The 21406-nt window shown below is 39.9% G+C and overlaps 1 protein-coding gene and 1 long non-coding RNA gene across 10 annotated transcripts in view; both read right to left on the reverse strand.

Moving 5' to 3' along the window:
- The window catches only part of LOC119485982 (teneurin-3), a 387301-nt gene that overhangs the window by 139957 nt on the left and 225938 nt on the right, over nucleotides 1–21406 (reverse strand). For all 9 annotated transcript variants that reach the window (XM_037765855.1, XM_037765854.1, XM_037765852.1 and 6 more), the window contains one exon: nucleotides 8079–8346. In XM_037765855.1, coding sequence (XP_037621783.1) covers nucleotides 8079–8346 — 268 coding nt within the window. The remainder of the gene's footprint in view (nucleotides 1–8078; nucleotides 8347–21406) is intronic.
- LOC119485984 lies at nucleotides 12852–20693 on the reverse strand. Its single transcript, XR_005206412.1, has 3 exons — nucleotides 20003–20693; nucleotides 17444–17447; nucleotides 12852–12864 (listed from the first exon to the last, which is right to left on the reverse strand). It is a non-coding gene; the product is annotated as an uncharacterized LOC119485984 (long non-coding RNA).

The raw sequence follows: 21406 nt of genomic DNA on the forward strand, positions 1-21406 counted from the left end.
GAGGGTTCTGAGTAAAAGAACCACACTGATGCTCCGTATAGTCCGAATCAATGAAATATCTTACAGTAGTTTAGGCTATACGACAATTTACCTAAGACCGACTGCTAGACTCTATTTAACAAGTATTGCAACTGTCACAAATTTGCATCACTACCGGTATGAATAGTTTCACAGGGGAGTATTTTGTATTTGTATTTTTTTCTGTGTCATTTATTTAATAAGAGAATAATTTTATAAGAGCAAGAGAAGAGATAATAAGTAGGAGAAACTGGGAAAAAGGTGGAGAAGAAGGGAAAAGGGAGAGGGGGATGAAAGAAGGGAAAGGAGCTAAAATGACAGTCATGGAGGCTTTTTACAAAGTGAAAGTAGAGAAAGATCCAGTCTGGAGAAGTGTTCTGTGTATGGGTTCTGTAAGTATGACGGTATTTGTTATTCTAAGCACTCCGAGGTTCATTCTCTTGTATTTGCAAGTGCGCTCACAATCAGAGAGACACAGTCATGGCACCATGTGAGTGTATATATGTGTGTCTCTGTGTGTAAAAGAGGGTCAAAGAGAACAGTATATAGGGTAAAGGTATGTGGCAGTTGGTGAGTGTTTTGTCTGCAAGATTAGCTATAGAGCCTATATGATACCATGGCTGTTTGACACACACACACACACACACACACACACACACACACACACGTACACACACACGTACACACACACACGGTATATCTGATACCATGTCAGCTGACAGGAATGTTGAGGAGAGAAGCAGCCAGTGTTTGAACAGGACATAGACCTGGTGTGTGGGAGTGATACTGATATTTACATCAGGTCCGGTCCAGTCAAACTCTGAAATGAAGATCTCGATGCAGTTTCACCGATCACATGTTTGCTGTAGATTAGATTAACGATCCATATGGGACGATCTTTGTGTTACAGCTTCCAACAAGTCTTTGCATCACCATTGATTTTCTATTCTTTGACTTACTGATATTGCTTGTGTACTTTGCCATATTGAGAAGGTGAACGGATAAAGCTTTGAAACTGTCCTGGGGGCAACAAAAAAAAAGATATTTTCTTTAAAAAAATGAAAATATTCAAACGAAAGAGCGAGCGACACTGACTGAAGACCTGAGTGGGAAACTTGAGTCGCTGATGAAATCCTGCTCTTTTCAAAGTGATCTGGCAGTTTGTACTTGAAAGATTGACACAGGTTTGAACTTGTGTTTCGGGCCAAATTGCTGATGAAATTTGTCGGAGACGAGGCATAATAAGGGATGATCTTGAAAACACATTGGAACTGACCTATCCCCGGTCAGTGGGCAGCAATAGACCATCATGTGCCTGCGTAACTGCCACATAACTGCAGGGCTGTCGCAGTGAAAAAGACCATTCAACCCAGACATGAACGCTGATGAAAATGTTCTGCTATCAAAGGTATTCATTAGATTAGATCTTTACTAATTTCTCTATATTTTGTGCCCTTTATGAACATGGATGGTCATTAGACACCTTACATTCTGTTACTTGTTACTGTGCATATAAGACTGTTGGAGTCATATTGGTGAGTAGGGGTCGATTAGGACAGGGACAGTCAGGACAGAGCCTTTTTAGCAAGTTAGAAAGCAACTATGCCATTCACCATGCTCATACTCATCCTCACCCTCTTCACTTTTAAACTCAAACTGGAGACCTTCTGACTGTTCCTCACATTTTATTCACAGTTTTGAAATATACGCCTGTAAGTACATTTTTGGTTCTTTTGTTATATCTGCTCTACCGTACTGGTATTTCCATATCTGAAAATATAATAATTTTACAAAACATTGTAAAAATAAGGTTTTCAAATTTAGAGTGCAAGTGTTAAATTATATATCTTCCAGAACAAGGTGTCCCAACCATCCGGGAGGCAGAAGTTTGGAAAAATGCACTCCTTGTACATTTCAACACATTGTGCCTTTCACATTTGGATTTGTCTCTAAAAAACTTGATACATTGTTAGCAGAAACCGTATGCTGTTAAGGGATCAAATTATTTTCATTACTGTTCAAGTAGATTGTGAGTAATGGAAGGTTATTTGGTGTCAATACAAAAGTGTCCCTATCTTACAAAGGGGGAATAATAAGGATTCATGCTGAAGTCATTTTCAATTTAACACTATTCTATGTGAAGTGCTTCAAAGCAACCTCATGCATAATACTTCAGTGAAGTGATGGTTGTGGCCTGTAATCACTTATGATACACTGAGACCATATGATACTAAATTCAAATTAAATACAATTAAAATTCTACATTCAGCTCGTACACTTATGTTATTTATTTGTATAATTAGTACGACAGGAACTGCTGAGTTACACTTGGGCCAGACCGCCCGTGTGAGCAGCGCATGGCGGCTGCCTCGCTGAACTGCTGCATATCCCATGCGTGGGTTGTCCACACCGGCAGCGTTTCTGCTGCTGCTGACAGCCCTTTCTTTCTACATAGAGTTTTCCTTTCATGTGGTCCGGGCATTGTAAGTGGAAGTAGCTTAAAGTTGCTGTGAGTAACTTTTAAATGGTTATGAAACAGTCTCGATGTAATACTGATGCCTCTATATGACCTACATAAGTAAGACCATCAGTGAGAAGATTGGCTATTTCTATATAGTTATTCTTAATGCTTGCCATCGGTGCCATCAGGTACGATTCTGCGCGAGATCAGATGAAATTACGCAGGTTCACTAGAAACTCAACTTCAGCTAGAAACTCCTTCAGCTCCCCCTGCTGTAAGGAGCAGACAACATCGACACCACTGTCAGACCCCGCTGCAGTAATTAAGAGGTTTTCTAAATGGACTCTGGTGCTCGGAAACACTAGCCTACCGCTTTCGTCCACAGGGGCCGCACAAATCAACACAAAATCAAAGTTCCTCGTAGTAGCTTGAAGTAACTAAAGTATCAACAAAATTTTGTCTAAAAAGTTCATCTTTTTTTTTTTTGGCAATAAACTGACAGCATGAAGGACAAACCAACCAATCAGTACAGTCCATTTAGCTTTGAACATGTTGGATTGGAGCGCTGACTGAATGTGTGTGATTTGCCATGCAGGGAGAGCGCCTCCAGGTCACACAGCATTTAATTTTCAGCTCCACCCCACAAGTTGTTTCATCTCCAAGTCTGCCTGAATGTGTGTGTGTGTGTGTGAGAGAGAGAGAGAGAGAGAGAGAGGAGAGACATACTATTTCTTCCACACACCCTCATACATACCACACTCACAGGGTCTGTCTTTTCACTGGTGGGGGGGTGGGCTCAGTTTTGAAAGTTGATGCTGTGAACTCTGTGTGTGCATGTGTGTGTGTGTGTGCGTATTATCCTTTCAAATGAACATAAAGCTGAGCCAGGGACATGGTTTGGCTGTCCCAAAGGTCCAAACATTTTCCAACACACACATGCAGCCAAAATGCTGGGGGTTGTTAAGATCTTAGAGACAGACATTCTCCCCTCTATCAATCTATCAGCAGCCCCTTTTTTCTCTCTCAGGGAATTAGACAAAAGAGAGTGAGACAGAAAGAAAGGAAAGAAAGAAAGAGTTGGCTACAAATTGTCTGGTGAAATAAAGGTCAAGGTTAAAGTTACTCTCATAAATTGTGTGTGTGTGTGTGTGTGTGTGTGTGTGTGTACTATAGGCCTTCATAAGAATATAAAACTACACCAGGGTTCATGGTTTGGCTGTCCCAAAAGTCCACAAATTCTCCCCAACACACACACACACACACACACACACACACACACACATACACGCACACACATACAGACACACAAACACACACTGTTGGGAGTTACAAAGGCAGACATTTCTCCATCTATCAATCTGTCACTCTCCTTTTCTCTCTGGGTGAAAGACATTAACGAGAGCGGGACAGAAAAAGGAAGAAGGAGTGAAAGAGGGAGTGGGCAACAAATTGTCTGGTGAACAGAGGGTCAAGGTTGCACCCATAAATTGTGTGTGTGTGTGTGTGTGTGTGTGTGTGTGTGTGTGCGTGTATGGACAGCTTGGGGGCAATAGGCCTTTACGGTCCCAGCGTGATGTTACACTCTGCTGGAGAGAACAGTGATTTTTAAAATACTGTGAGGGGGGAATTTGTGTTCAACAAAGACAGAAAGAGAGAGAGCTACAAATTGTTCAGTGAACAGGGATTCAAGGTTCAAATTATCCAATAAGAACCTGTGTCACAGCTGAAGAGAAACACACCGACCTCGGATTGCTCGTGCTTTGAAAGGACAACTGCAATTAGAACTCTAAGGGGTCTGGGAAATTGGCAATGTTTAAAAGGCTTCAATAAAGAAGCAATAATTTACTGTATACTTGGATTCACAGTCTGCCTAAAGAGATCAGAAAATGAGCAACACATTGATAGAAGTCTTCAGAGGTTGGTTGGATTTCCATGAGGTTGCATTTGTGTATGAATTGCTGGGAACAGATTAAAGTCACTAACAACCACACCCCTCCATCTGGTGACACTTTGACCTCTTTTTGCCAGCCATACTTCCACAACGTGGACCGTAAGGCGCTGGGAAGGGTGGTGCGCTCGGCCCAACACCTCACTGGGTGCGAGCTGCCCAGCCTGCAGGAGCTGTAAACCCAGCGGTGCCTCAGGAAGTCCCTGAGGGTCATTAAGGACACCACACACCCCCACAACAGCCTGTTCTCCCTCCTACCCTGTGGTAGAAGATACAGGACTCACACCAGCAGACTGAGAGACAGTTTTTCCCCCCAGGCCATAAGACTTTTGAACAGATAACTCATACGACACTCTCTCTCTCTCTCCCAAAAAGTGCAGCAAACAAGTTCAATACTTCAATCAATGCAATATGTGCAATATAAAAAAAAAAAAAAAATGCCTGTGCAATATTACTATAGTATGCAACCTCTACTACTCCCATATATATATATATATATATATATGCTCATATATTTACCATATACCAAGTATTTATTAATGTACTGTATATTATTTGTAAATACACATTTTTCTTTTTTAATTATATTACTGTAAATTGATTTTTTTTTTATCATTGTGTCATTTATTATTATTATTATTTTTAATATTATTATTACATTATTATTATTATTATTATTATTATTATTATTATTATTATTATTATTATTATTTAATTTTTTGCTACTTAACTTACTGTTTTCTTAATGGAGCTTCCCAGCAAAAAGTTTCACACGATTGTATTTTTATAACCGGTGTGACAATAAACATCTTGAATCTTGAATCTTGAATCTTGAATCATTTTGAAAATGTTTGAGAGGTTTTCTCACATCTCTGGTAAAAAAGCTCTTTACGAGTGACCTTTTTCCAGAACTTTAAAGTAATAACATTATGGGCTGTCAATCGATTAAAATCTTTAATTGTGGTTAATCGCATGATTGTCCATATTTAAGTGCAAATTAATCGAACATTTTTAATCTACCTTATGTACCTTAAAGAGTGAGTTTGTCAAGTATTTGATATTCAAACATGCATATATGTATAATTTGAAATCAATTAACAACACAAAACAATGACAGATATTGTCCAGAAACCCTCACAGGTACTGCATTTAGCATAAAACAATATGCTCAAATCATAACATGGCAAACTGCAGCCCAACAGGCAACAACAGCTGTCAGTGTGTCAGTGTGCTGACTTGACTATGACTTGCCCCAAACTGCATGTGATTATCATAAAGTGGGCATGTATGTAAAGGGGAGACTCGTGGGTACCCATAGAACCCATTTTCATTCACATACCTTGAGGTCAGAGGTCAAGGGACCCCTTTGAAAATGGCAGCTTTTACTCGCCAAAATTTTGCGCAAGTTTGGAGCGTTATTTAACGGGACGAGCTAAGTTTTCTAGTTTCACGTGATGCCAGTATCCTCACCCTAGCTTTAACACTAACAACCTCTGAAAGATCGATTTCGTTAAAGAAATCAGTGGTGATAAAACAAATTTGCGTTCACGTGTTTTTATTGCGTTAAGTTTGACAACCATTTACAGCTGTGCTACTCCCTTTATATCATACAATAATAATCCTCAGCCATCGAGTATTAGAGGGCAGCTCTATTCTGGGAAAGAATCCTGATACACAGGGAATGTTCAACAATTCAAAATAAACACAAGGACGTAGAAGAAATATATTTCAACGTAAAGTATGTCTCAAGTGTTTCACATGTTTTTCTACTGGTATCCCTCACACAATAACAAAACATTTGGAGTGTCGGTCCATTTCACTTTGTCACACAGTCAAGTTCAAATCAATGCTCCTTCCTCTAAAGCTTTTATCCAGCCGAGATCTCTTATGAATAAATGATAGGGTAAACTGTATCTCCTTTTCCTTTTAATTAAACAAGGGGTCTGGTGAGGAGAGTGCATTCACTATCTGCTCTGTACTTTTTGGGAGAGATCTCCGTGGCACAGATGATGAAGTGGCAATGCTGTTTCATTTCTAATACTGGTGTCACTCCACATGATGTTCCTAAGACATCACATGGTGGCTGCCTCGCACAATGAGGGTGAAGGCTCGGAGTTGTCACATGAAATGAGATTCTGCATTTAAATACACAACACTTCCGATTCTTTTTCACTTGAATCAAACTTATTATTAGTCCGTTCGTAATACTCCTCTAGAGCAGTGTTGCCCAAACGTTTTTTCTGGGGACCCACTTTTTAAAAAATGACAAACCATTGCAACCCAATAACCCGTGAGAAGAGTGAATTTGTGCATATGAACACTCCTGACCATTTTTACTGCCATTTCCACATCACCTTATATTATCTTGAATAGGCAAACCAGCCATTTCAAAGAGATATGTATGTTACGTTTGATAAAACGCAACTTTCATGTGAGATTGAAAAACATGTTGAATACTTTATATCTCATTCTTTTCATTTCCTCTCATCAGTAAAACAAACAGAATGTATGCTATAGCCTTTCATATTAGATTCAATGTTATGAGTATAGGCTACAGTTATCAGAACAATAGGGACATCAGGCTCCCTCATGTGGCTCAAATGTGAACAGCAGATATAAATGTTAAAGGCAGGGTTGACGATGTTCTCCAGTATACACTATTTGTTATATTGGTTGAAATGGTCTTGAAAAAGGACCGGAAAAGAGCCGTCATCTGTAGCTGCTGTAATCCTGTAAAAACGTCTACCAATCACTGCCTCGAGGTCCGCTTGGAAAGAACCAATCAGATGCCTCCCTGCTTGTACTCTACCCATGGCGATCGCACGAAAAGGCGTATGAATGACACGATATTGCAGGTAATAACAATGCCGTTCTTGCTTTCGGCGTGTGTTTTCCATACTCGTGTTACGTTGTTTCCTTACATATTGTACTTAGTTTACCACTAACTAAGTGGTTTTGTTGCCCTCTGCTGGTACAGCACCTTCATACATGAGTGCAATGTTCACGCCTCGATGAGGCAAAATGTGACACTGACACGCTATCCACTGGTGGACAGGCAGGTCTATTACACGCTTTGGCGTGATACTGGGTTGTCTAAGTAGAGTTTCATACAACAAAATTTTGTTTGTCAGAATGGAAAAGACTGGATCAGGATTGGCCTTATTGCTTATCTCATATCATTATTAATGATCTCATTATCATTTTTCAACCAGGCCAAAACAAATTAACAACAGCAGAGACAAATTTAAAAAAGGGATTTCATGTCTATATATTATTTTAAATTTAAAAAAATTAATCTATATAGTTTTAGTTTGATTTGGTGTGACTTGATTTCCAGTTTGGGTACCTGTTACACTTGCTAAACCTTCCTTTTTTTTGTGATTTGATGTAACATTTACTTTCATCTTTGTCACTCAGACTGTTTAGGTAAAGTGTGCTGCTAGAGGACACTTGTGTTGGTGTTACAGAAGCGTTAAAATATAGGTCCTCCCATTAAAGGCGTCAGTCAATAACATCCCTCCATCATTACTGTCACCATGAACAGTAACGCTGGTGACTACAGCTATGGCTGTGGCTCTTTGACGTCAAGTTAAGGCCTACAGTACAGAGCAGATGAAAAGTAAGATCAGATAGTAAGAAGAGTCAGTTTACCTCGTTTCCAGAGGCACATTGCTACCCAGCACCCAGCTGTCTTGCAGCGGGACGCTCTCGGGGGGCGTGGTCTGCAGCTCGGCTGGTGATTGTCCGGCCACAGGGGCCGGGCTTCCAGTGGGAGGGGTTAGCTGCCGCGTCGGATTCAGTGAGTGGCCAGCGTGGTGCGTGGAGCCCAGGGATTGGTTGAGAGCGGTTATTGAAGGCTGCAGCCGGTGAGGGGGAGGTACCGGAGGCAGGGTGGGGCCGTGGTGATTGGATGGTTGCTCTGTCAAAAACAGAGGAAAAGCATGTTACTGCATTATTCAACTTTAACTTATCCATATATTGTTCAGGGCTGTGGGGGAAAAATATATTACATCATATTATATATATATGAATATATACACACACACACACACACAGAAGACAGGAGCTCCTTGCTTGTCAACTCAGTTTGTGTCTGCCTCTCATGTTGCCAGGTTTGCAGTTTCAAAAAATGCAGTTTGTGGGGTTTGGAAGGGTTTCATTTGGAGGTCTTTGGTTTGAGTTTTGTTGCAGAGCTGTCATTGGTAACTTATCGGTTAAGCATTGGTTTTAAGGAGAGGGTGGATTTGGGGACATGTCCCCTCAAATCATGAATAAACATCTCTGACATCTGTAAGAAAACATCATTTTCGGCACCTCAACTGGAGACAGAGAGAGAGAGAGAGAGAGAGAGAGAGAGAGAGAGAGAGAGAGAGAGAGAAATCTGTGACAGGCTATCAGACTTTTACTGTTCATCAAAGTAAATATGAATTCCTGTGATGCAGTAATTGGCAGAAATCTAACTATGGTGCCTGTAGCAGTTCAACCTAATGAGACGATACCGGTGGTGACTCTCAGACACCGTTTCTAAATATATCAGCCCTGAGGCTATGGACAGACTGAAGATCAGTGGCAGAACTTTACTTTTTATGAAGGTAGTGGCGATGAAATTAAATGCAAAGTTAAAAAAAACAACTTTTTTTACCCCCCGACATTCACCTCTATATTGTGTTCTGTGTGTGTTCATGTCAGATTTTATGTGCGTGTCCCTAAGGCAATTTATGGCTCGAAATGTGAAATAATGTGTGAGTGGTTGTTCGAAAAGTGAATAACAAACCTTTTGCTGTTTTTCTCTACATCCCAGTAAAATTTGCATTCACAATGGCAAAGGTCACACCTGCCGTCGCCTAGACCTCTGTGTTATATTTTACAGCCCTGAGGGGCCATTCCCCAGAGCAAACACCCACTAGCACAGTCAGGTGTTCAGTTCCATGTATTCCTTTGTTTACTGTCAACGTCGGATAAGATTTAAATCAAATGTATCTCGGCGATGACAACATTTAATGGAAATGTGATTCCTCTATTCCTCTATCTGCTCACGTCATGTTGAGACATCATCTAAGACAAATGTAAGAAGAAAAGCTCACAGCTGTCAAATTCAGCATTCATCGCCCGTGAGCTCGGGTGTTAACCACTATGTAAATTTGCGGTCTCGGCTGGTGAGAATTGTGACCCAGCGCTGCGCCCGGCTCAGCCAGGCTGAATGCTGATCAGTGATTGGCCTTCACAAAACCCTGCTACATTTTTTTGTAAATATATTTGTTCGATGTTGACCTGGCTTCAAGTTTTCCCTGCTGTTTTTTTGTTGTTGTTTTTTTTTCTCCCAGTGCTTTTTGGCTCCTTTTCTGTCCTCAGGGTGCTCTGAAGGAAATGAATGGCAATGCTGGTATTTGATTTGCATAAAGAGCATCACGTCTCCATTTCCCAGCCCTGCTGTTATTCATTCTCCGCTGCCCTCGCTGGAGAAAATAGAAAAGCAAAGAGAGAAAAGGAGGGATATGTGCAGGAGCAGCAGGGAGGGCGAGGGAGAGCTTTTTGTTTGTGGACGAAGTCCTCCCCCAGCCCCACACACACTATTCCCCCTTCCTCACTCTCTCTTTCTCTCCATATGCTGTTTTGCCGGTTTAGTAATTGCTCCACTTATGCAAACCTTCAAGGCTAAATGCTGAAAGTCAGACACACACACACATACACACAAAGTCATGATTTCTGGATGAGTGTTCAGGCATCATTAACAAGTCTACATCTGTGTGTCATCATTGCAAATGTATGTAAATAAATCTAAACACCTTTTATTCACTGAGATGCTGACACACATGAAACACACACACACACACACACACTACTCAGGGTACTGTCTGCCTAATAAAACATCTCAATGAGAGGGAAGCAGGGAGAATCATCACTCTAGCCGACAGACAAAAAGCTGTCTTAATGTAGCAGAAAAGACTTGTTCATGCATGTGTCAGGATCAGTGTCCCATTGGATCTTCCCAAAATACTGAATCTCTGATCTGCGTATCTGATACCAACAAAGCCTAATGTCACAATGTGTATCCAAATTCCTTTAAAAAAGAGGGTAGAATTTGGGTATGCAAGGTTTGTACAGCGTGTGTGTGTGTGTGTTTGTCCTCAGCGACGGCGTCTGTGTGTTGAGTCCACACTGTGTAGCCTAAGTAACCTTCACAAAAAAGAGACCGCATATACATTTAATGAGTAGCCTAATGCAGTGGTTCTCAAACTTTTTCAATGATGTACACCCTTTGAAATATTTTTTAGCTTTATAACCAGTAAAAAATATTTTTGGTGGAAAAGAAAGCCTATATAAAGAGGTACAATACAGTGCTGTGCCATCAGAGTCTGATTTACTCAACAACAACCTTGTAACTGAAAAAAAACAACACTTAAATGCTACATTTCAAATGTCTAGAATCCATCACTAAATTCATGGCAAACCAATCTTTTTCATCCTGCAACAACACTATAAGACGACTATGTAGTGCACTGAACTGTGCCTGTAAGTTGCACTTACAATTTAGTGAGAAACATGGGCTTGTGTTTCACTGAGGGTCATTCTCGGTGACAGTTTGTTTCTTTGCTTTGGCTGCTCTGTTGCTGCTACAACAGTAGCAACCACAAATCCATTTTCTTGATTTTCGTCTGTCATTCAATTTGGAAACTGGCTTCCCGATCACACTGAATGAAAACGTAATTGTGATTGTGTTCGTTGCGGCAGTTGACAGTTTACAGCAATTAAATTAAAGACTGCATTGAAAATAAGGATAATGGGCCTTATACTGCAACACTCTCTTGAATTTCTCTTATATGTTCTCTTAATGTTCTGTTAAGAGACAAAATAAATAAGAGAAGTCAACTCCAGATGCACCAAACATCCTAAACCATCCAAATCTGCTCTCTTGAATAAAACCTGTCTGATCTGAATTTAATAAAAGAGGAGTTATTTTGGATAACCTATTGGCTACGATTTATGTAAACTATTTTTGGTCCACATTTAATAAAGAGATAGATCTGTATGAACTACATTCAGTAAGGTCCTTTCCTTCTTTTGGTATTACAGTGATAATAGAGGAGTTCCATGCGGGAGGCCATACTCCTACAATTGGCAAGAGATCTTCTTTAAATGTTATCAAATTAATTTGTATATCCGTCACTTCCTGGGCTTTTATCCCTCTTACTTTTCTGAATTGCTGATAGAATGTCTTGAGATGTTATTGGTTCAATTAGTTCAGATATAGTTCACTTTCATTATTATTACTTTCTATTTCCTTATATAAATTTAGAAAAAAAGGGGAAAAAATAAAGTATAAAAAAATGAAAAATACTCTCGCACATGCCCAAGAATTGGAGAGATGGCACCAAAAAAGACAGTAAGAAGATATAGATGGATAGACAGACAGACAGACAGACCATGGAACACATCCAATAAATTAATGGGTACTAACAAAAAAGGAATAAATCATGGATATGAACAAAAACAAGAGAAAATGTTTGTATATCGTATCCTGCATGGGGCCCATTGAGTACAAAATGTGGTTTATCAAACTTACATTTACAGTTTTTTATCTACATTATTGTAGTACTATTATTTTAGGAAGTATGCATGACTGATATTTTTGAGATTAACATTTAAAAAAAATTGGACGTACCCCCTGCAGTACTCATGAGAAACACTGTCCTAATATATGGCACACATTCTTTCTATAACCAACACAATAATTAAAGTCCGATCCCAGTTTTAACTTGTTTTTTTTTTGTTAAATCATGTTCGTGCTTAGATAACAGGAAAAAAAACAAACAGTGAAAACATAATTCACACAAACATATCTCCAAAAGAAGTATTAAGAATTTAATCTAAGAGCTTCCTCATCAGGGCTCTTCACTAAGCTGCTGAGAGCAACTTTTTACCGAGGAATAAATAAGAAGCACATTGCTGAGGATGATGTTGCTTCACACAGCCCACAGTTATTGGAAGGCTGGAGACCAGTTATCATTACCAAATGTGGGTTTCCATGCTGTAATGTAACCGACATCCTGAATATGTGAGGATGTGAAGAGTCCCAGCCTGCAGGGACAGCTACTGTGCCCCACCGAGCGACATCCAACTGGGACATGAGGCCTCTGAAACAGCAGCCGCAGGCAGCTTTCCAGAAAAATACAGTCATCAGTTCAGCCTGGACACTGACAGTGACAAGTATGTTCTAGCTGCTTACCAAAAAAATCCCCTGTGTGTTGATGCTTTTTGGTAAACGTGTCTTGGTCTTTTACCTGGACCTGCATCACATGTATAACACAGTGATGCAGTGATGTCCATTAAGCCAGCTGCTTCTTTGTAAGGTGAGAGTATAGAGATGACATTTATGGGTGTTTGTTTTCAGCTGATGGACAGAAATGTTCTGCTTCACGAATTACGCTTCAAAAACCTAGAAGGATTAAAAATAGAGCTGACACACAGCCATTCTTTTTTTTTAGGATTTTCCCTATATGAGCCAGTAAAGAGCTACTCATAGCCTTCAACTGTTTTGTGAAAACGGCCCCTGAAGTGTTACATAAATCTTTCATGGTCATTTGCCAAAAACAAATCGGCACGGTCTCTAAATAGTCTTGTCTGATTTATATCCAAGATCTTTTCCAGCTAGCGTCAAGGCAGCCATTGGTCATGGTTTTCCACAGTCATCACTCATGCTGTCAATTTAGTTATTGATGACACATGCAGGTACAGTAACTATAGCGCAGCTCGAATAATTATCCGTCCCGTATGTGGAGGAGGAATTGATCTGCAGTCACTTCTGAACTGCACATTTTGAGGATAAATTCAATACAACATTCAAGCGCAATTAAAACACAATTCATCTTTACCAGTCAAAAATGAAAGTTATGCGCCTCGCACTCAGACAACCTGTGGTTCTTTGGTTCTACCCACTGAACCCACTGACATGGCCATTAAAAAGAGTTTCTTCCTCCCATGCAGCTCTGCCAGGGAAGACATATATTTGTGTAGCTAAAAAATCAGATCTGCGAGACAACTGGACTTCATTTGATACAAACTCAATATCAGTTCTCTATGTTGGCAAACTAATATAAAATAGGACAAAGTGTAAGTTAGTGGGGTTCAAATCAATTTCCCCGTGTTCTAAAATAAACTGCAGGGAGGAAAACAGTCCATTGTTAAATCTTCCCTGGACTGCAAATCAGAAAATACGGCAGACAATTGTCTATTACACCCAAGTTCCAATTCCTGCAGGACAATAAACAATCAGGTCACACACCAACACACAAACACACACTCAAATCTCCCCTTTTCTTCAATACACATTGGATTTTCAGTTGGTTTGGTGTGTTTTCTTATTTCAGCAGAAAAAAAAAAGTCCAGATCCAGAAGAAAAGATGACAGTGAGCAAGAGTGGAGAGAAGAAGAAGGCAACAGACCTTGAGAAGGACAGATAAAGGTATGCAAATCAATGAAGAGACCAATGAGATTGGTGGAGTGAAAAGAGATGGAGTCACTGGTTGAGAAAAGACAGTTTGGGGTTTCATTTTGTCCACATAGTGTACTGTAAAATACTGACTACAGCATCCACCATGGGGCTATCTGAGTAGAACTCACCATGTGTTTCACAAAGGTAGGGTAGTGTTAGTGTGTTAAATTGTCTGATAGTAAGAATACAAGCTTAATTAATAAAGGAGGTTCCACATTTGAAAAAAAAAAAATAGAACATTTCACAAACGAATGAAATGGTTCCTGACATTTGTTCATGGTGCTTATGCTAGTGTAAATATTGTCAGATGCAGTTTGACACAGATAAATTCAGAAGAAATTTTTCCTATAATATGATCTAGCAAATACAATATGTCATACTTGTAGCAGGAATTAATTTAGCAGGATTTAGATACATGATATCCATACTTTTAAAATGAATGAAAAAAATGATGATGTTGTTTTTACATCATTTAAAGCTGCAGTAGGTCGAATCGGAGCAAATATGATTAAATAAAGTTATTTTTATAAAGCGGTCACTATATCCTGACAGTAGTGCATGAGACAGGTAATCTGAAAAAAAATCATGTTCCTCCGGTGCACCTAATAGCATCTGCAAGATTTCACAGACCGGAGGAAAACAACCAGTCAGAGCTGATCTGGAGTCTGCCGTCTCTGAGCAGCTGTCAATCACTCCAAATGGTCAAACTAGGCAGCGCTGATCAAGTATGAATCAATATTCTGTTACGTTAATGCCTATTTCTCTCCTCAAATGTTTTCAGAAACATCTTGTAGGGTACTGTTTAGCTGTAAAATATGAAAGTTTGTGACCCAGCAGCCATGTTGAGATCTGCTGAGGAAATACCAAGCACCGCCCACCAGCCGGAGCACAGCCAATAGGAAGGCTCACTCTCTGATATGACCTGTGATTGGTCAAAGTCTCCCGTCACAGGCTAGATTTTCTAAAGCCTGAAAACAGAGCCATGAGGAGGTGCAGAAGTCTAGTTATCTCTCAGAACACTTGAATAACAATATGCTGAAAGATTATTATGGATTTTTTGCCCGATGATGCCAAAAATATCGTGCCTACTGAAGCTTTAAATGTTGCTTTATCTTAAAATTACAACTTTGTAAACTCTCTTTGACAATGTGCTTTTATCCTTGATAAAGTTTTGAACAATAGACAGCTGGATCAGATATTGTTAACGCCCCCTATAATCATGGCACACACACACACACACACACACACACACACACACACACACACACACACACACACACACAAAAAAAAAAAAATCCATGCACAATCAGTGTTGTGAGGCTTCAGCCTCCTGCGTTGGCTCCCAAAACAAATCACACTGTGGTGAAAAATAATGGAACCAACTGCTCGACGGCTCCAATTTCCTGATTATAAAACACAAGTATCTGTCAGGCTTCTCATTTATTAAACATGAGGTTTAAATGGCGTTAAGTCTTAACTGCTGATAGCGGAGTGTTTGGTGATTCACTTTTTGTCATTCAAAAAACACTGGTGATAAAAATAATAAAACATAACTGACCATATCAGAACATATTCATACTTCTGTGGGATGAAATTAAAATGTCTCTTTAAATTTAGGTAAATCACTTTGCCATACAGAACAACAACCAGTGTTTTATGCTGATCTTTTCTGGGATCCATTGATTAATCATTGTGTTAGATATGACCATTTATTGTGCAGGCGTCAGTGCCATTATCTCCAGATATAGCATGCCTACTTCATCTCTATAAGCACTACTATATTTAACTTTAAACCTGTAATCTGGCAACTTATCAACGAACACCCATAGGCGCAATTTGAACTTTAAGGTTGGGGGTTCACAAAAAAAAATCTAGAGGGAATGTAATGTGTACAACGCAGAGAGGTCTAATGCATTGGGATGTGTCACCTACATATTTCACCCTCCAAACAGAATGCAGTGATAAAATCAGTTTGATTGCATTGTTTTCTATTGGAGTGTCCTCACTGGCCGCGAGCAAACGAAGCACTGTGCAGTGTGCGTGTTTGAGCTGAACTTTTGTCAGATGCCCTGTTTCTGTTTATACCTCATTCCAACGGACGAGGAGCGGCTGATTGGTGAAGTTGAAATGAAGAGTTATCTGTATGATACCTCCTCATTTCACTACAGACACCTAAACAAGGAGGCAGCTGGCTGGAGGGAGATCACCAGGAGACCGCCTGAAAGTTTACTGAGGCTACTGTTGGCTGTATTGTATGTCATTTTCAGTAAATATCACAATATAAAACCTGTGTTTTCTGTTACAAAACACAAACGTCACAAAAGAGCAAATACTATTCACCCATCTTTTAAGTGGTTACATCTCTAGTCTGATCTTGACTGCACAGCTGATAGTTATGTAGTTTGTTTACATGATGTAACAGAAGTGCATATTTAACAGAGCATGTCCGATGCTATTAGGCTATAAGCAATTAAAAATAAATAACCTATCTTCTTATCTTGTTGGTTTCTTATTCTTTCAATATGAAGATACAACAAGACCGATATTCATCTTTACAATAAGTTATTAGTTCTACATTATCATAAAAAATATAGATGCATTTTAAGTGGGTTCAGTGAGCTGCGCCTGTGCTAATACCACGCAGACAGCACCATCAATTTTCTTCTTGGTGAAAATCAATGGTAAGTGTCAGATCTATTGGCAATCTGAATGAGTCTAAATCAGCATAGATGGTGTTAAATCAAATCAATGTCTTAAAGGGAAACTCTGGTATTTGTCAACCTGGACCCTATTTTCCCTAGTTTTCGTTCACTTGTAAGCTATTTCCATCATTGATTTCGGATGCAGCGACGATGGTAGTAGCTATAACGAGTGAATCATCTCGCTTCTTTCTCCTCTCTGTTGAGAGTTGCACATCAGGCAGGATGTACGGATTGGGTAGCGGCACGTGTTCTTGCTGTTGTTCCCGTGTAGCGTAAATGAGCTGATAAATGATAAGATAATGTGATATCAGATCAGTGCATATAGACTCACTATAGTCGCAGATACCCGATCCAGCATTTTAGGCTGTACCGGAGGCGTTTCCGATGCTTCCGAGCCAGTAATTTCACTCCACCTAAAGGTGTCTTATAACAGATGATTACCAGCAGCCTTTTATCAATCTTATTTATATGTCAAGAATAATGTCCCACTGGGGAAAAACATGGTCTAAATATGAGATGATTATCTAAGTGTGGCGTCCTGTGGTTGCTAGGCACTGTGCCTTTGGTCATAGGCACAGGACACCAGTGCCAAAATCAGATGGTCTAGCACTCCCTCTCATTGCTTAATTACCTCCCACAGGGACTTTGCTGTGCGCTTGAATTGTCAAGTGAAGAAACATACTGTAAGATGAGCTGACAGGAAATTAGAGAGAGAAGGAAAAAAGAGAAAAGAAAGCCTCATTCATGGTGAAAACTATGCTTCTCTGATCCTCCTGGAACTGCTCTGTGTGTGTGTGTATGTGTGTGTGTGTGTGTGTCACCATACTGTAGCTACAGTACGGCAGGACAAATGTTTTCTAGCAAATGTGTGAACCCTCGGGCATGATTTTACTCCAGAATGGGAGTGTGTGATCAGCGTGATGGACTGATGTGTGCACAGTAAATTGCCATCTCAGTGGAGCAGTGAGGTGAGGTGTCATCGAGGGAAGAGGTTATCTGTCAAAGGCAGAGCGATGACAAGCTTCACTGTGACTCTCTGTCTCCATGTATGTACGTCTATATGTCGATGCTTCTCTCTCCGTTCCTGCACGGCACTTACTCTCCCTCGGCATGTCTTCCCAATGTCACGCTCACTCTCTCGCAAACCAAGTCAAAAGTTATACATTTCTCTTGTCAGTGTTTCAAGGTGTGTTTGGTCCTTTTTTGTCTCAACTCAGAATTCAGTGTACACAAAAAAGCATAATTTACAGCACAATATGTGTAATGCACAGGAATAGAGAACCAAGGAAAACAAAAAAAACAAAAAACAGAAATGTTTTGAAAAGTTTTGCTTTGAGTTTTTGCTATGTTTTTTAAGAAAACATTTTTCAGTTGCTTTTTGGTCTGTATCATAACAAATCCTGAATAACTGTCCTTGGTGGGAGTAAGCAATTAAGTGAGAAATTATGACAAGCAGCAACAGAGGTTACAAATGTAGAGTAGATAAGTAATGAAGTGAGGTAGAGAAGAAAATAAGCAAGTATTTAAACCAACACGTTCTCACACCCAACTCGTCAAATACTGCTCTAGGTACCCCTCTAGCATCAGTTTTGGACGTGTCAGGGACGGCGTGTCAATATACACTCGTTACATGCATACGATGTCTTTTCAAATTAAACTTATGTGTTTACGGGAACAGTTTTCACTCATTTTGTGCATACGGTGTCTTTTCAAAAAACACTTCGAACATAGGTTTACTTAGTTTTTAGGTTTACTTACGCAACAAAACAGCTTGATTAGGTTTAGGCAACAAAAGTACTTAATTAGGCTTAGGAAAAGGTCATGGTTTGGGTTAAAATTAATACATTTGTTACGAAAGATAAGTATGTTTGTTACGTAACTGGAGGTTATGCAACAAAAATACATGGTTCGGTTCAAGCAACAAAAGTACTTGGTTAAGTGTTAAGCACGTAAGTTACATAATGGAAATATAATAAAATAAGTCAACGTAGACTTGATTTCACATGAGACACGAACAGAGGTCTCCTGGGTGAAAGTCCTGTGTTTGTTTCATAAACAAATAGAACAATATAAGAAAGGAAGGCCAATTGAGGCTGGGGTCAGGGTTTGTGTTAAACTCCTTCACTGTTGATAGAAAATTGAACAAGGAGAGAAGAAAAGAGGGTACAGAAAGAACAGGAGGTGACTCAAGAAATCAATTAAAAGTTTCAGAAGCAACAACAATGGTCAACGGGGTTTCGACGAGGTGGAGAGAGAACAACACGGGCTGAAGAGGCACAGCAAGAGGCGAAAGGCAGAAAGAAAGACAAGGGCGAAAGAGAGAGGGCAGGAATGAGAGATTTTGAGGGGAGAAAAAGAAAAGAGAACATTATAGATCCTGGCAAAAAGTAAAAGGCTCATCGACATAGTGAAAGAGGTCAGTAGAAGAGTTAAGACTTGTGGTTTTTGAAGCGTGAAAACTCATTCCACCTCTGGACTCCCAACAAGGAGAGGGGAGTGAGAAAGGCCTCTCTCCCCTGCCACAGGCTGCCTTTGTGGGGCATGCAGGTGGGGAGTCCCCCTCTCTGCTTAATGACCCACAACGGGGAAAAGGAGACAGAGGGTTACAGATGTGTTTTGAAGGTGGGATAATTCCACAGAGACCGGCTTAGTATTGCATCGCAACAAAGATCAAGAATGCTAACCATGCCTCTGTTATTTCACTTTAGATGTTGTTTTTTTTTTACAGATTACAGACAGAGCAGGAGGTATGTTCACTGTTTTTGTACCACACATGTGAATTAGTATGTGCTCTGTGCCCGAAGCACACCTGCACTTCCTGTCTTATTACGAATTGTTCATAAGAATTTATGTTGTTAAAAATCAAATGAATAAAGATGCTGTTCTAGTAAAAGGCGAGCTAAAAGTACAGACAGAGCACGGTCAGGTCTAGACTTTTAGGAAAATGAGGTGCCATGGATTCTGACTGACTGACCTTTCTGAGAGGATTCTTCTTCTGTAAAAACAAAACACCACTCAGACTCTTCTTCTTGGTGAGGCATAATGCACTATAGAGTGCTAGAGGAATGAGTCCTAAAATCTGGGCATGAGTTAGCACTTCCTGTTCCGTAGTTTCAAATTCAGTGGGTTTTTAGTTATATGCCTAAAATAAGATTTTAATGTTTTGTTCTAAGATATAAAATGCATCAGTAAATATCCCACTTGTGTATTTTGAAGCCTTTCCGTGTCTTAAAAAAGGCGGTTCCTAACAAGTGGCTACTAAATGCCATCACGCCGACAAGTCCGCCTTTACGCCCTCGTTGTGTATACTCGCGCTCATGTGACCGTGCTGTTCATTTATAGCCTAACGTTAGCTTTTTACTTCTGGCGAATGTATTCACACTTCAAGTGGCGATCATTTGTGGAGATATCTTGGTGAACAAAACGGTTAAATATCATTAACGTTTGTTTGCCACAGAGATTATTTTTTGCAGTAATCCAAAACCCAGTGGAACAATCCCATTGGCTTTTTGTCGAGGAAACCAGGGCGATGCTAACTTCCTGGTTGGCCTCCCAAAATACGCCATCCCTACACCACTCTATACTGTACCAGCGGAACATAACATTACTTTGATTTTACGACTGCAGGCTGCACCAAACATGACAACAAGAAGTTACTTTTGCATCTCTATAATTGTGCACAACAAAAGCTACTGTTTGTTGACAAGGATTTACTGTATAGATGTCTATGGCAACCTTGTCTCCTAAAAACATACAGCATTATCAAATATGTTTATAGGTAGCTATGAAATGTTAAACATCCTCGCCAAGGCAAAATGCTAACTGTTGATGAATTTAATTTGTTTTCCCCCACGCTCTGCACCATTTTCCCAAAAGGAGCGTCTTTCAGCCAGTAATGTTACTGGTTAAGTGCATTTATTAATGACCACAACCTAGGCCTTATGTCTTAGCAGCATTAACCAAACAACGAATGCAGGACGCAAACCCACACCTCTGGTGGTGTAGTCTACAAATTAGCATAATTATACTACACTAATACACTTTTTTCCAAGCAGACTAAACTTGTGTCTATCATTGATGTTCTTCTTCAGCTTGTTCAGAAATCAGCAACCAGGCTTTTAATTAAAAAAAGAAGGGAGTGCATCATATTAGTCCTGGCTGAACTGCTCTGCGTCATGTTGAGAATCTAAAATGTGTTTAATATGCTCTTTACGGATTAGGACTGGCCTTCATAGCTGATTCTCTGGTAGCCTGCAGCCCTTCACAAGTCCTCAGGTCCTCTGATGTTGCTGGCCTATTGGTCGCACACAGCCACCTCAAGAAGAAAGTGTGCAGCTTTCATTAACTGTGCTTCAAAATCTGGAAAACAGTGGATACTTTTATTTGGCTGCTGTTTTTATTCCACTTTATTGCATTTTTGTATTGTTTATTTAAGGTTTCTAATCCGTCTTTTTAGCTCAGTGCACTTTGATCATTTTGAACTATATTTTATGTATGAAAGGAACCTTACAACTGAACCGTATCAATATTAATACAAACAGCACACAGAGTACAACATTGCCTTGAAAAGGGAAAGGCAAGAAAACAAGGGATTGAACTAGTGGGGAAACTCCCTGAGAGCTGAGAGACCCTTCCATACCTTCATTGTCAACTGGATAAATTGCAAAACCTGAATTGATTAAGTGAAAGTGTGTGTATCTAGTACGAGGAGAGCGGCTCTGATCCTCAGCTATAAGAATTTCAATTGGCACTCGGGTCATTCGCAGATGAGCTAGAACACAGAT

The sequence above is a fragment of the Sebastes umbrosus genome, chromosome 3, assembly GCF_015220745.1.
Source record: "Sebastes umbrosus isolate fSebUmb1 chromosome 3, fSebUmb1.pri, whole genome shotgun sequence".
NCBI lineage: Eukaryota > Metazoa > Chordata > Actinopteri > Perciformes > Sebastidae > Sebastes > Sebastes umbrosus.